The sequence below is a fragment of the Hippocampus guttulatus genome, chromosome 20 (assembly GCF_054856545.1).
Source record: "Hippocampus guttulatus isolate MCC_2025c chromosome 20, RoL_Hgut_1.0, whole genome shotgun sequence".
Lineage (NCBI taxonomy): Eukaryota > Metazoa > Chordata > Actinopteri > Syngnathiformes > Syngnathidae > Hippocampus > Hippocampus guttulatus.
In genome coordinates, this window is record NC_141280.1 from 7709284 (window position 1) to 7723200 (window position 13917).

Below are 13917 nucleotides of genomic sequence, written 5' to 3' on the forward strand. Positions count from 1 at the left end.
CAGCCAGTACTGTACCTCCATTGCGTGATTATGATTGTTCAGCCACCCATTTTCTAATGTGCTTCTGCTCACCAAGGTTTTCGGGCAATAGGTGTGGTACACCCTGAACTGTGATTGCCAGGCCAGCCAATCGAAGGGCACACAGATGAACAACCAACTTGCTTACGTTTTCATTTCAAAAACAATAAATGTCAATATTTCTTGACCAGACCAATACTGACACCTGGTGGTCACTCTTAGTAACTGCACGAAGTGAAACGAACCAGTCAAGTACAGGGCCTTATTTTTTTTCAAAAATAATGAAAATAATTCAAAATCGATTTTTATTTCATTAAAATGCATTATAACAGCATTATAGAATTACAGGCAAAACAAAAAATATTCATGATTTATACATCAAGTATATTCATATTTCGTTAATAGTATATCTCTTTATATTGATTAATAATGTCGGACGAATTCCACTGGATTCATAATCAACAACAAAAACAAAATGGTAACGATAAAAAGCTTTTTTTGTATTGAGTTTCCGATTCTGCGGCATCTGATAATGAAGCTCAACAAAAATCTGAAAGTAAGGAATATATTGATCGATTCGGCATAGCTAATAGTTCTCTTGGTTTACTGACTTGGATTGAAGAACAACTTTGAAAGGTGTTTTGGTGTGATGGCGACAGGTTGGACATTTATTGGCAGTAGTGCTTCCTGTGCGTGATGGTGCATATTACGCCGCCCTTGGGGCGCAGCGTGCCCAGGTCGCGGATGTCAAAGCTCTGCCCCGGCGTCAAGGCGAAATCGAACCTCTGCAGCAACTTAGCCATCACCACTTTAGCTTCCATCTATCGACAATAATACATCAAGGTACTCACAGCGTTGCTCCTTAACGGGAAATTTGAGTGGATTTTTTTTTTTTTTTGTCATCACCTGAGCAAAGTTCTGTCCCAGGCAGGATCGCGGGCCAAGTGAAAAAGGGTAGTAGCAGTAATAAGGCCTTGGGGGGAACCAAAAAGTCATTTTCATTTGAATAGGAAAAATGCAGTTACAGGTCAGTCAAAAAACAGGGAAAAGAGATACAGATTTCTACATTTGCAACGTTCTTTTTTTTTTTTTAACACAACACAAAAATCAAATATCAATGTTGTAATTTGAAGAACAAAAGTCGAAATCTTGCGTGAATTGTTAGTGTATTTCTCAAAAAGCTGGGATATCATGAGATCAAATTATTAATAACATCCAAAAAAAGATGAGTTGTTTTTAAATAAAACATTGCAATATGCTGATTCCAATATTTGGCAGAATAAAATTGCGATACCTGATTAATTAAGCTTACAACAATAAAATACTGTATATGAATTAAAGGAAAAACATTTGACTGTTTGATAATAGTTTGTCTTTTAGTATTTTTTCTTGTTTGTTGTCATTTGTAAATGGTAAAAATAAAAAAGCTGTAAAAATAATCCTTTTTTCGCATATTTCTTTTTAGGGGGTAAGGAGAATTTATGATCTTGTTTTGTAAACCAAATAAATCTGAAAAAAAATGAAAGAAAAAAAATTGCTGACTGATGTAGATTTTAAGAGTTAATTCAGGCCCTTGTCACGAGTTTAGTTATATTTATTTTTCTTTTTTCCGATGAAACCTATTTGAATTGTTTTTTTTTTTAACCATTCCGAAGAGTAGTAATGTCACAAGAAGAAAAAAAAAATCCTTACTTGGGAGAGTCTGGATGAAAGTGATCCGGGTTAAATTCCAGCGGATTCTTGAAGAACCTTTCCATTCTGCTGGACACATACGAGCTAAACTAAATTACCCCCCCGCCCAAAAAAAAAAAAAAACGTCAGTCATTCTTATTTTACTTTTTTTTTCCACGGTCAATGCCTTACGAGACAGGTGGCTCCGGCCGGAATGCGGATGCCGTCGACAACGATGTCCTCAACGAGTTCACGGGACGTTCCTGGAGCTGTCGGGTATATCCTTAACGTCTCTTTAAGAACCTAGAATGAAATTATAGAATATTTTCCATGTTTCAAAAATGTAGACTCACAACACCATCATGGGGAAAATACAAGACACTTTTATGATTCAAATCGGAAGATTTTACAATTCAAAGATTTTAACATCCCCCATCAGCGTACCTGCGAGAGGTAAACCAGTTTCCCGAGATCGTCGTAGCTAATTTCCCGCTTCATCCCGATGACGTCGTCCACCTCCTTCTGAGCTCTAGAAAACAAAACAAAACACAACCGGGGAATCTATTGTCGTTTTGCTCGACTTTTTTTCCTCACTTTTCCATGATGTGAGGATGCCTGGCGAGCTCCATGATGCAAAATGCGAGCTGGTTAGCCGTGGTTTCCTGTCCTGGATGAACAGAAAATAATGAATAAAATAAGATCCCTGAAAAGTAGTTTTTTAAAAAGAATAATATTAACTCATTCAGTACCAGCCAATTCTGGACCAAGTCTGAAAAGACGTTTAAAAACGTCTTTGGGAGTGAATGAGTTAATGAAAAAAAATACTTATTTTAATTGGATTAATCAGAAATTTCATGTAGAATCCATCCACCCATTTTTGAATCCATTTATCCTCACGAAGGTCGCGGGTGTGCTGGAGCTTATCCCAGATGCCTTATGTATTGTATTTTGCTAATATTATTTATTAAAAAAATATATATACTGTATATGAGTCAAGAGCTGGGCTAAGTGTTCAATCAAATGACTCATGTTCGCAAGTGAGGTGATTTTCTTTCTTCTTCTGGCATGTCACTGGATTAGCGAATCGGGAAGGGAATGTCATTCAAAAGCATCACCATGACAACGATAACGGCCCAAATGACTTGAATCGGATTAAAGTCTCACCGGCGATGAAGAAGGTGACAAAATTGTCCAGCATGAACTCTTCGTCTTCTTTGGTCATGTTTTCCTCTGATGTTTAAAAGAAAAAGAAAAAAAAAGTCAAATATTCTTATCCACAACTTTCAACACTTCATGCTTAGCGAAGCCTAGACTTTTTTTTTTCAATAGCCGACCTTTTCCGGCCGACTTGATGATCTGTGTGAGGATGTCTTTGGGCACGTCGGCCCCGCTCTGGAGGGCGAGCTTCCTGTTTTGGATCCATTCAGTGCCGGTGGAGCGCAGCAGCTTGCACGCGGCGCGCACTTCCTCCACAAAGGCCCAGTTTTTGGGGTGGAACTGGAAATCAGTCGGGACATTTCTGTATTTGTCATATGTTTGTGTGAGTAGACATATTTTCATCCAAGCACGTGTCAAGATGGAGCCTCTGTGCAAGTATGATTTTGGTTTATTGTCTACTAGGGTTTCCCCGCAGTCCCTTTTAAAATTTTGGGGTCCGCCAGGCTCTTCTCGCCGCCCCCGCCAGGCTATTCCAGGGCTCGACAGTGCGTCCAAATTTCACTATGTGGCGATGAAAAGAAAAGGTAACCTTTGCTGTACCCGAAAAAAGACGTTACGTGTGTTTAAGATCATCCCTTGGAGGCAGGTCTCGATGGCTTTGGGGAAAGGCAATGAGGTGTCCTCCAGCAGCTCCAAATCCATGCCAAATGCCACCTGGGTAAACAAACCTCCATTTTAAAAGATAACCCTGAAAATAATTGTTGTTGTTTTTTTTCATAAGTGGCCTTGCCTTGATGATGACATCCAAGGTGACTCGGTTGACCAACTCCAGCATGCGGGCCTCCGACTTTTTGTCAGCGATGTCGGCCAGTTTTGTCATCAGCCTCTCGGCTCGCTCGTTGAACGTGCCCGTCAGACTCCTCAAGTACCTGCACGTGTGTCAGCACACATTTTGGGGCGGATATTAATTTGCCTGCACACACCAGTTCCCTTCTGCACGTAAACATAACAGCAATTTAAAATAAAAAAAATAAAAAAAAGCGAAACGTTCCCAACTTTAATTCCACACCGCATTGCTTGCGTGTGTGTGTATGTGAGACGTGCAGTGTCCTATTTTTTTTTCGACGTAAAGTATTGCGCTATATTGTGCAGTGTGGCTGTTATCCTTAAATGGTAAGATCACATCACATTCATCAGGGCGTGACCGTGTTTGACTGCATTCTTGTGTGGTTTACTGCCGTGCTTGTGTGCCACACCCTATTTTATGTAAGAATAATAAAAACACAGCTGTCGTCATTTGTCTGCTAAAGCACAGATTAGGTTTGTGCAAAAGTAACTCACAGGCTGCTGAAGGCAGGGTCAATGATCCTCCGTTGTTTATACCACTGATCATGGTTCCTTGCTGTTGCCAGGCCATTGCCCAAGAACCTGCAAGTCACAAGCAATGACACAAATTTATACACTATATGCAGTACGGTATTTATTTATTTGTTATGTATCCGTGTCTTTCTTCACAATTCACCTTTGACCAAACATGCTGAAGAGGCGTGTGTGGAGGAATAGGTCTTTGGGATACTTGGAGGACATCAAGACTTCCTAAATGCATTTAAAAAAAAAACAACACTGGTGACATTTTTTTTTTTTTTTTGGAGTCATCAAATCAAACCATATCGACAAAACAGTTACGTATGTGGGAAAACCATCAAGGGATTTAATTTAATATGTTCATATGTTTTATTATGTATATTTGCAAACTTGGAATGAAGTGACTGTACCTTGACCGTTTCGGGGCAGATAACGACGACAATGACGTGATGCAGCAGGTTGAGCTTGTACACTGCTCCATAACGCTCGGCCCTTTCAACGTAACAACACTAATGGTCGTGTCAACGATAACTGTGAAAAATATAAAAACATATTTACCATTCCAGGAAAACGTCGTGCACAAGACCGTCGTTTTTCATTGCCCTCTGAAAAATCGGGGAATGTCCGAAGAGCCAACTTAAAAAAAATAAAGCACACAAAAACAAAAAGAGGTCAACAAAAACTGAGGTGAGCGTTTGGCACCCAAGTTTTTCCCCTTACCTTTCCCTCGGAGGTCCAGGTATGTGGTCATACTTCAGGTGTATGTACTTGATGTAGACGCAGTAGCAGAGGAACGCTAAAAACAGCACAACGAGGAGTAAACCGAGCGCCTGCCAGGCCAAGGTGAAAATAAAAGTTAAAAAGGCCATTTTTAATCATTAAAACTCGTCGGGGTAAGTTCCTCGGTCTTTCTGCAAAGGGAAGTTGCCGAAGTCCGTTCGTGCAACGTCATTATTATGCGACTCTCACAGACAACTGATCTCCATGGCTGTATTTTTTAAATTTTAACTTCTTATCAGCGCTAGTGCAGTAAAGGCAATTTATTCAAATGCCTATTGAAATTATATGATGAGATATTGGTTCAAAGTTCTCGTCTGTTGGCATGGGCACATATTGAAAGCCTTTAAAGGCCGTCAACTTCAAGTCAAAAATCCATTAAAAAAAAAGATGAATTCAACAGTCAGTTAAATTGAAATTGACTCAATTCCACCCCCTTGTTCTATTTTTTGATAAACGTAACGGAAAATATACATTGATCCAACACCGACATCCAGTGAACACTATCAACTCCAACGGAATAGTCCATTGAATTAAATTGTGCGTGTACTCGTGTATTTTGAGACAAAACAAAAATTTTGTGTTCCCCTATTTCAGTAATGAATGTGGCACTGCCTCTTTGAAATTGTACTCACGCCTTTGACTCTCCCCTTTTCTCTTCATGCACATGGGGAAATAAGCATCTTTAGAGCTGAAGAAACGTTTTGATTTCACTTCCAAGTTTTAATATTTTCATACATTGCTGTGTATAATTTATGTGGGGACTGTATCACCATAATTGACAGGAGGACATTATTTTTGCTGTTCTCGCCAGGTATGTTGTGTTGATGTGTGCCCCCTTTTTCTCGTGATGTCCATGCGGAGAGGCATGCTGTACCACCATAATTAATGTGAGGACATTGTTTTTGCCGTCATCGTCAGCTTGTCACTATTTTTAAACACAACGCAGTTGGACACACTGGTTACAGTCAGACCAAATTAGCTCTCCATGACATGTTTAAACTTCCACTTACACAGAGGCCAGACTGAGTATGTACAAGATATTTAATAGAAAATGTATTAATTGGGATGAGATTTTTGATATGAACAGGTATCTTGATTCTGGAAACTAAAACATCTTATATGGAAGGCCTGCTGATGAGCTCTGAAAAAAAAATGCATAAAAATGGATTTTAAACAGGCACATGAAAATAAAATATATTGTCAAACAGCATTGATTGTAAACATTTGACATGCAAAAAAAAAAAAAAAGTGCAACCAATCAGTCGGCAGCATCCTTCAAAATGGCACGATCAGTTTTATGCCCCCCCCCCACCCCCAAATGCTCCTCAGCTTGTCCCGTGGAGCTTTATCGGCGTCCACCCTCCAGGACCCGGCAGCCATGTTTGTTTGGGGCAGGGTCGTCACTGCTCTGGTTCCTTGTGTGTGTGTATTTTTTTTTTTACGTCTTTGTTTCGTTTCGTTAGCCGTTATTGACGTCGTCCTCACATAAAGTCGTCGGAATCGTAGCCCTCCTACACAGGGATGTTTTTTTTTTTCACATAAAAGCATTGTTTAAAATGACACGCCTGGATGAGTGGAGCAAGTTAACGTGTGCGCTCACCTCGTTGGTCTGCATGTTTTCGCTTTTCATCAGCGAAGTGTAGCACCTGAACGAGAGAAATGACAACACGTGATAAAATAAAAGTCAATTTTTGGGAAGGGAAAAAAAAAGAGTTGTACAGATGCTCTGTTTAATATATTGCTTATTTCTGTTGTTATTGTAAAAACACATTTTGAATATCATAATCTTTTTTGGGGGGGTGCGGGGGTTGAGAAAAATTATAGTTGAATGACTTGTTTTGCTATTGTATGAAAGCGCAGGAAGGGCATGACGACTGACTTGAGCTCGTCTATCTCCTTCTTTTTCTTCTGCTCGTCCTTCTCGCGTCTCTTCTGCTCCTGCAGCTGAGCTTTCTTCTCGTTGCGCTCCTCACAGTCCCTCGACTCCTTCTCAGCCGCCAAGTCAGGAAAGCGTTCCTCTTTGGTCTTCTCCAAGCGGTTCACAATCTCGTTGACTTTCTTCTCCACGGCCACCGTCTTCACCTGAAGACACAAAAAAAAACACAAACATCATGATGAAAGACATTCAGGCGCCGACAAGAGCCTCTATTCGTCTGACCTCCTTTTGTCGATGGAAGCCGATCTGTCCCACAACCATGTCCCCCGTCTTCTTCAGGTTGGACCACGGCGTGTATACCACGCCGATGTTGTTCATCTTACAGCCTGTGAGGCGACGCACAAATCCACACTCACCAGACACTTTTTGAGGAACATTTAAGATTTTCATATTTCTGACAGTGAGACCTTGAATGCTGTTGTTTTTCACCAGCTGTGCACAGTCTATCAAAACCTCCGGAGGAATATCGTTGATAGTCACACCCTTAAACAGCCAAATAGAGCATTTTATGAGTCCAAATATGGAACAATATAAGAAAGACAAATTATTAGACAAATATTTAATAATGATAAAGTCATCTGTTTACCTTTGGCAAGCGAAGATAAACGTGAGCTGAGGACAATTTGTCCACATGAAACCTGGCACAAAAAATAATATTTTGATTACTATGACAAAAAAAAGTCCCATTATAAGTTCAATTGGAACGGGTGCAGCTCAGTACATTAAGATATCGAGGAAAAAACTCATTTATTTGAGAACACAATTGAATGTCAATGCTTACTTTGGACAATACTGTATTTAGATGTTTGTGCCTGTGGGAGAACTCACCAGATGTCTTCAGGCCAACCATACTTGATGAGATCTTCGTCTGAGTGTAACGTAGTTGATTAAGTGAAAATGCAACAATAAATCCATAAATGTTGTGTGTGTAAGCTTACTTTCATACTTGTCTTTTCCCATGTAAATGGTGTAATGAGGCTCCACCACTAACACAACAGAGACAGCAAATCGTGAGCATAAATATGTGGAGCTACGCGGGCTAATCGCTAACAAGGCTACAAACTTACCGGCACTTGTGAAGTAAAACACCATTTTAAGGAGATTTTAAAAAGTGACTAACTAATGAAATATGAACGTAGAATTGTATTCAGAAAATAAAATATCTTGGTTTTAAAGTGGGACTATTTCCTGACTGACTTTGTTGTCATTTCGCGCATGGAGTTGCAGGTTGAACCCGGAAGTTGTTATCGGCAGAGCCGTGGAAGTAAATTCTACATTGCCCTGACCATAAAATTTGATATATTGAGGTCGACTGTGTTTTCACACATATTTTACAGTTTATTAATCTAAAATTTCAAAGACCCTTTTCTTAATGTTCTATTTTCAGATAAAGCACTTCAGCAGTTTTATAACATAAACCCCGGAAGTTATCTGACAAGGCCCCGGAACCACTAGATTTAGTTCCTCACAATAAAAGTATTATTCAACATTTAGACTGCCGTTTAGTTTGTCCCATCATGTTTTCATAAAATAATAATAATCATAATTTTTAAAAACAATAAACATTTCAAACGTAGGCATAATTGTCGGCGTCTTGATGTTTAATTTATCAAATAATCACCCAGATGTGTTTGTGGTAATTCCCGCGAATCCCCACTGCGCAGCATTGATCTGCGCGCGCCTTTCAAAACACATTGAGGAAACGCGGGCAAGGAGAATCGCCAGTGTCCCATTGTTTCTCTCCTTTTTGACATTTCCACCACTGAAAGTTCGATTATATCCTCCTCAACCTAAAAGGCGTTTTAGGTACGATATCCTATGCTTGTTTAGTCGGTTGAGATCATCGTGTTGCAGCAATAGCGTGCTATCTTACTTCGACGCGCTTCTCTCGAGGTTGATTTGTTCAAATGATTTTTTACGTTTAAAATATCAACTGTGAGCGCTCATCTCTTGTTTGGTTTGATATCAATCGCAGTGTGTTTCAAATTCTCTGCATGGAAATCCAACATTGCGTTTTCTTCTCTTCAAATAATCCCGCCTTTGAGCTAATGAACGGGTTTGGTATTATTTATTTACAGTGTATAATAAAGCAGTTTTTCTTCGAGGTTAACGTTAGGATAAAGTCAAGAAACGATCCTTAATGTATTTTGTCTCCAGTAATAGAAAGACTTGAAATATGTCTAATATTGTCTGTTGGATTGATCTTTGTCTTCCTCGACCTATCGTCTTCATGATGAATCGTATTATTGTTCTACATAATCATAATAATTGTCCACGTGCAGGTGAACGGTTGACAAAATGATGCCCATGAGCACTCGGAAGAGAAAACTGTCCTCTGTGGATTCGGACAGGTGAGCATTTTATCAGCGTTTTGTGGAGACGAAGGAGGTGTTGAATCTGATGCACTTGTTTGTTTCTCCTGGCTGTCACCCGGTCAAAAGGAGTGAGAGGGAGGCATCCCCAATCAAGAGGAGCTCTCCCAGGAAGAAGCTGGACGCCAATGCATCTTTGAACAAAGAAAATCACCCGTCGCCAAGGAACTCTCCTCGTAAAGCAGCAGGTATTAACGCGTTGGAGGACAGAAGAACTTAGAGGAATCGTCTATTTGAACAACGGCTCTCTCCGTGATTCTCCTTAGGCTTTCCGCTCAAGCAGGCAACGATGACAAGCTCCTTCTATGGGACGAAAAAGACCGTCTATCTCACACCTCTAGAGAGGAAGGCAGTGAAGGAGTCACTTCCACCTCCACCTCCGCGTCAGGTCAAGAAAGCGGAGACGAAAATCAAGAAGGCTGCAAAAGGCAAGCAGGCCAAGGTGGCGAAAGGCAAGCAGGCCAAGGCGGCGACAGCGTCGAGCATCAGAAACTACGCAGAGTCCAACAAGACCATCAGGCTGTCCAAGATGAATTGGAGCAGGTTTGTGCAAGAGGATGAACACAAGACGCTGGTCTTATCTGCTGTGGGAAAGAAACTGGCACCATTACATTCTTAGCTGTTGCAGAAGTCTCAAAAGAAAATAACTGAGTTTAAGAAACTCGAAAAAAATAAAAATCCCAAATCAAATATGACCTTGAAATAAAATCTAACATTTTTCACAGTAAGCCTTTTTTTCTCACCCCAACTGGCTGACACCCACGTCACTCACCAAGCAGTTGTGCTACCCAAAGAGTTGTATAACATTGACCTTTTTTTTTTTTAACTTCAGCAATGCCAACCAGAAGGCGTCTGAGCCGAAGAAGGCCATCACCATGACCTTCAGCGGCATGAAGAAGCCCAAAGCCAAGATTTTGGTGGGTGCCGCCTTCTTCAGCACGGCCAAGAAGCCGTCGTCCATGTACAAGAAGATGTCCGCCGCAAAGGCCAAAGGCAAAGCTGCGGTCAAAGCAGACGAGTCTATGAGTCAAGCGGCGGCCCGCCAGCCAGAGAGAAATCAAACGCAGAAAAATCCCGCTAAGGTAACGATGGAGAAGAGATCAAGTTTGATTTCAAACGAGAATGTATTTTTAGTATTTTTGTGGTCTTCAGACTGCCATCCCGCCGGTGGACAAAAAAATTGAGCCGACCAGGAGAAAGTATGACCCGGAATTGGAATTGTTTGATTGTGAGAGCGACCTGCCGCCAGAGCAGCCGAGGTGCTTTTTTTTTTTAATCCGATGTGCACTCACTGGTCACTTGATTAGGAACACTCGCACAACCTAACAAGCCTGGGAATGGTTACCGCTGCTTTAATTCTTATTGTTACGGCAACTAAATATCCCTTTAAAAGGCTTCAACATACTTGGAAATTCATCAAATTTTGCTCGATAAAAATTTGTGTGGATTAGGAAATCCTTGACGGGATTGACCAAGCCTGTCCCAGTTAGCAATTTTGGTTGCTGTTTTAATTTTTTTTTTTGGCAGCTAAATCAGTTTTGGAGGTTTTAGCAGGCCAAGAAGTTCATAAAAATTTACAAACACCTGCTAAAAACGTATCCATATTCCATTCACGCCTCCCAATATGCTAAGACACCATTTTCACTGCAGCTTTAATTGATACTATTCTGGCACCTAAGCATTTTATCTTCGACATAATCAAACTCAACAAATTTTGTTGTGTCCGTCCCTCTTGTGAAGCGAAATCTAGTCATCAAAATATTCGGAACGGTTCTTACTGTTTTTTTTCCCCCTCCCTTCAGTTCCCCTCAAGCCGTGACCGCTAATCACCAAATCACAAAGGAGCTAAAAATTGTGCTGACAAGGACACCGATTCCAACATCTCGAATCTCATCTTTTGCTTTTCAGGTAGCTTAGCACAGCGAGCAAAATGTCCAAATTGAGTTTCATTTTTTTTCTATTCATGTGTGTATATATTTTTGTTTGACTTGTCGCGACCAGAATGACGGCTCCGAGCCCGTTTGTGACCTCAGAGACGCAATTCCCAAAAGTCCGACCTCTACGCCGCCCAAAGGTAAGCGCCGCAAATAAACCGCACGAAAAAAAGTATGACACATGCTTTTCACACGCATTATCCTGCCCAAGCGAACCCAAAATATTTTTTTCCCCGGTCCAGAATCTCCAGCTGTGTATCCCATTTTCGGATCCGCTACTAAACGGTGAGACAAATTCTTCCTTGGAATGTCCCTCCTCAGTTTGCATCAATCACCGCCGTCATGCTAATCCAACAATGTATATTTACTGTGGAACAAAGTTCCAAGAGCTCCCCTGCTGACAAGACTCGGCCGTCATCATCCACCAAAGAGCGACCCACCCGCAGGAGGAAGGAGAAGCATGACGACGACCAACTCATCATCGTATGTTAACTTCTTTTTTAACGTCATGTGGTCACGTGACTTTAAAAATAAATAAATAAACACTCCACGCTTTCCCCACCAGGATGCAGGCCAGAAGCAATTTGGCGCCACCACCTGCGGCTCCTGCGGGATGGTGTACAGCTCAGACAACCCAGAAGACAACTTCCAACATGAGCAGTTCCACCAGTGCCTTCTGGACTCCATCAAGTTTGTGGTAACGGCCTCGGAGGGGAGGAGAACTTTGAACTGTCTGCAGGAAGATGACTTGTCAAGACTTTTTTTTTCTCCCCTCCCAGGGTTGGAAGAAGGAGAGGGTGGTGGGCGAGTTCTGGGACGGCAAGATCATTCTGGTTATGCCAGAAGATCCCAAGTACGCCATCAAAAAGGTACGTTCCCACTCTGGACTGCCATAGTTCAGCAATTAGGACTAAACGATTGTCAAGAAGAATTTGATTCGTAGGCGTTATAAATCCTGTACATTAGTTTCCAGACATTTTTTTTGAAAAGGTTATGTTTACTCATTTTACGAAATCTTGTCTAATTTTTAGCCAATTTGGGCATCCGGCATCATATCGGAAGCTGACAGTGTAAAGGGCCGCCCGACAACCAGAGTTCTATGACTCATGTCACAGCGCATCTAGTTACAGTATCTGAATGCGGCAAGCCACAACGGTTACGCGAAGGAACTTGACTTCCTTTGGGGCCGGACTCTGTTGAGTTCTGATGGAAAACGCATTGTGGAGGTTAACGCTACCGTGACCGAGTGAACCTTTGGGGGTTATCAAAAGTGAAAGTAAGCCTCTGAAAGACACCCGGTCTAATGAGATTTTGTTTTTCAGGCGGAGGAGGTGCGACTCATCGCGGACAACGAGTTGGGCTTCCAGCAGGCGACGCTGAGCAGACCCTCGCAGGCTAAGACTTACTTGTTTGTCAACAGCGATCGGATAGTGGTGGGCTGCCTGGTGGCAGAATCCATACGGCAGGTCAGCGGTTCGACTTTTTGCATCCAGCCAAATGGAAACACTTTTGTCCTTTTCCGATTTATGTTCTGCTTGACGGAAAAAGTGCCTTTAAGGACATGAATCACATGTAAGACTTAAGATCTATTGAAGGACATTTTGATGACATAAAAAAAGGCGAGTGAATATGAGTATTGGCAATATGAAATCATCACCTGATTAAGTCTATTTGCTATCTGCAAAAATCTTGAAGGAAGAATGCTTGGATGAGTTTGGTTGAGGAAGAACAACTTCTCGTCCCCCCCGTAGGCCTTCCGAGTCCTGGAGCAGCCGGATCAGATCAAGGACATGACCAAGGACGACTTTATGGACCGGCACCGGGCGTGGTGCTGCTCCACCGTGCCAGAGAAGGCGCTTTGCGGCATCAGTCGCGTGTGGGTCTTCAGCCTGGCCCGGCGCCAGGGCGTCGCCCGCCGCATGTTGGACACGGTCAGGTAGGCGGCCATTTTGTGGCCTCGGTTACCACCGGGCATGTTCTAACTGACGTTGCGCGATTGTGTCACTGTTAGTCATCTCATTTATATAAGTTGACTTTAATAGAGACCGACTCGAAAGACAGACTGTAAAATGTTTTGGGAAAAATAATTGCTTGGATAAGTCTGAAAAGTTGCTAAATATAGCAACTCAAGTCCGATGTTGACATTGGTTCCTTCCGTTCAAGGAGCACCTTCATGTACGGCAGTCACCTGACAAAGGAGGAAATCGCCTTCTCCGACCCGACGCCGGACGGCAAACAGTTTGCGACGGCATACTGCGGCACGCCCACCTTTCTTGTCTACAACTTCATCGCTTGAATTGATCGCACAGGCCAAGCGATCGTTGCGCTGCCTGGGAATGACTCTGACTTTGGTTTGGAGAGAGTCGATTTGATTAGTATTGACAGTTGGAGTTTTTTTTTTTTCTCAGCTCAGGGCCGAGTGTTGTAAATTTGCTATAGTTTTATTGCAGATGTTTATGTGGAAATAACTTCTCGTTGATGTTTTCGTCTGTCTGAAATATATTTTTTTTCAGCTTTTAGACTGATCCACTCTTCACAACTGAATTTTCCTGTCCCTTTGAAAGGGGGTGAGGAAAAAAATGTTTTGGGAGAGGATTCTGTTTGAAGCTTTAATAAACAACTGGTGTTTGAATTCCCTGCACTTGATTTCTTTGGTGGGAAAATGACTTGACGCGCATAGCGG

At 41.8% G+C, this 13917-nt stretch overlaps 3 protein-coding genes across 3 annotated transcripts; 1 reads left to right on the forward strand and 2 right to left on the reverse strand.

Moving 5' to 3' along the window:
* Window positions 1-309: 309 nt before the first annotated feature.
* On the reverse strand, window positions 310-5164 carry LOC147187832 (cholesterol 24-hydroxylase-like). Its single transcript, XM_086101000.1, has 15 exons — window positions 4933-5164; window positions 4771-4848; window positions 4623-4704; window positions 4370-4443; window positions 4189-4275; window positions 3638-3776; window positions 3448-3561; window positions 3024-3186; window positions 2854-2919; window positions 2284-2356; window positions 2134-2218; window positions 1882-1992; window positions 1711-1799; window positions 925-991; window positions 310-839 (listed from the first exon to the last, which is right to left on the reverse strand). The coding sequence occupies exons 1-15, from the start codon at window positions 5079-5081 to the stop codon at window positions 687-689; spliced, it is 1530 nt and encodes a 509-aa protein (XP_085957126.1). The 5' UTR covers window positions 5082-5164; the 3' UTR covers window positions 310-686.
* Window positions 5165-6019: 855 nt separating this feature from the next.
* Window positions 6020-8177, reverse strand: LOC147187833 (coiled-coil domain-containing protein 25-like). Its single transcript, XM_086100380.1, has 9 exons — window positions 7996-8177; window positions 7867-7914; window positions 7757-7796; window positions 7515-7566; window positions 7336-7411; window positions 7151-7254; window positions 6872-7074; window positions 6593-6638; window positions 6020-6503 (listed from the first exon to the last, which is right to left on the reverse strand). Exons 1-9 carry the CDS (start codon window positions 8018-8020, stop codon window positions 6474-6476), a joined length of 624 nt encoding a protein of 207 aa, XP_085956506.1. The 5' UTR covers window positions 8021-8177; the 3' UTR covers window positions 6020-6473.
* Window positions 8178-8630: 453 nt separating this feature from the next.
* Window positions 8631-13840, forward strand: LOC147187834 (N-acetyltransferase ESCO2-like). The gene is made up of 15 exons (XM_086100482.1): window positions 8631-8734; window positions 9211-9279; window positions 9370-9488; window positions 9567-9843; window positions 10133-10382; window positions 10453-10559; window positions 11103-11208; window positions 11302-11374; window positions 11477-11519; window positions 11615-11717; window positions 11800-11931; window positions 12014-12103; window positions 12557-12700; window positions 12986-13170; window positions 13398-13840. The coding sequence occupies exons 2-15, from the start codon at window positions 9227-9229 to the stop codon at window positions 13528-13530; spliced, it is 1815 nt and encodes a 604-aa protein (XP_085956608.1). The 5' UTR covers window positions 8631-8734; window positions 9211-9226; the 3' UTR covers window positions 13531-13840.
* The last annotated feature ends 77 nt before the right edge of the window (window positions 13841-13917 follow it).

Bases quoted from the DNA above. Each gene is read 5' to 3' on its own strand.
- LOC147187832 (XM_086101000.1), bottom strand. From the start codon at position 5,081: ATGGCCTTTTTAACTTTTATTTTCACCTTGGCCTGGCAGGCGCTCGGT. The intron at 4,705-4,770 runs GTAAATATGTTT...TTACGTTGAAAG, and splicing joins CACGACGTTTTCCTGGAATG to GGCCGAGCGTTATGGAGCAG. The intron at 840-924 runs GTGATGACAAAA...TATTGTCGATAG, and splicing joins TGGGACAGAACTTTGCTCAG to ATGGAAGCTAAAGTGGTGAT.
- LOC147187833 (XM_086100380.1), bottom strand. From the start codon at position 8,020: ATGGTGTTTTACTTCACAAGTGCCG. The intron at 7,915-7,995 runs GTAAGTTTGTAG...CTGTTGTGTTAG, and splicing joins GTTTTACTTCACAAGTGCCG to TGGTGGAGCCTCATTACACC. The intron at 7,797-7,866 runs GTAAGCTTACAC...CGTTACACTCAG, and splicing joins GGGAAAAGACAAGTATGAAA to ACGAAGATCTCATCAAGTAT.
- LOC147187834 (XM_086100482.1), top strand. From the start codon at position 9,227: ATGATGCCCATGAGCACTCGGAAGAGAAAACTGTCCTCTGTGGATTCG. The intron at 11,375-11,476 runs GTAAGCGCCGCA...TCCCCGGTCCAG, and splicing joins GACCTCTACGCCGCCCAAAG to AATCTCCAGCTGTGTATCCC. The intron at 13,171-13,397 runs GTAGGCGGCCAT...CTTCCGTTCAAG, and splicing joins CGCATGTTGGACACGGTCAG to GAGCACCTTCATGTACGGCA.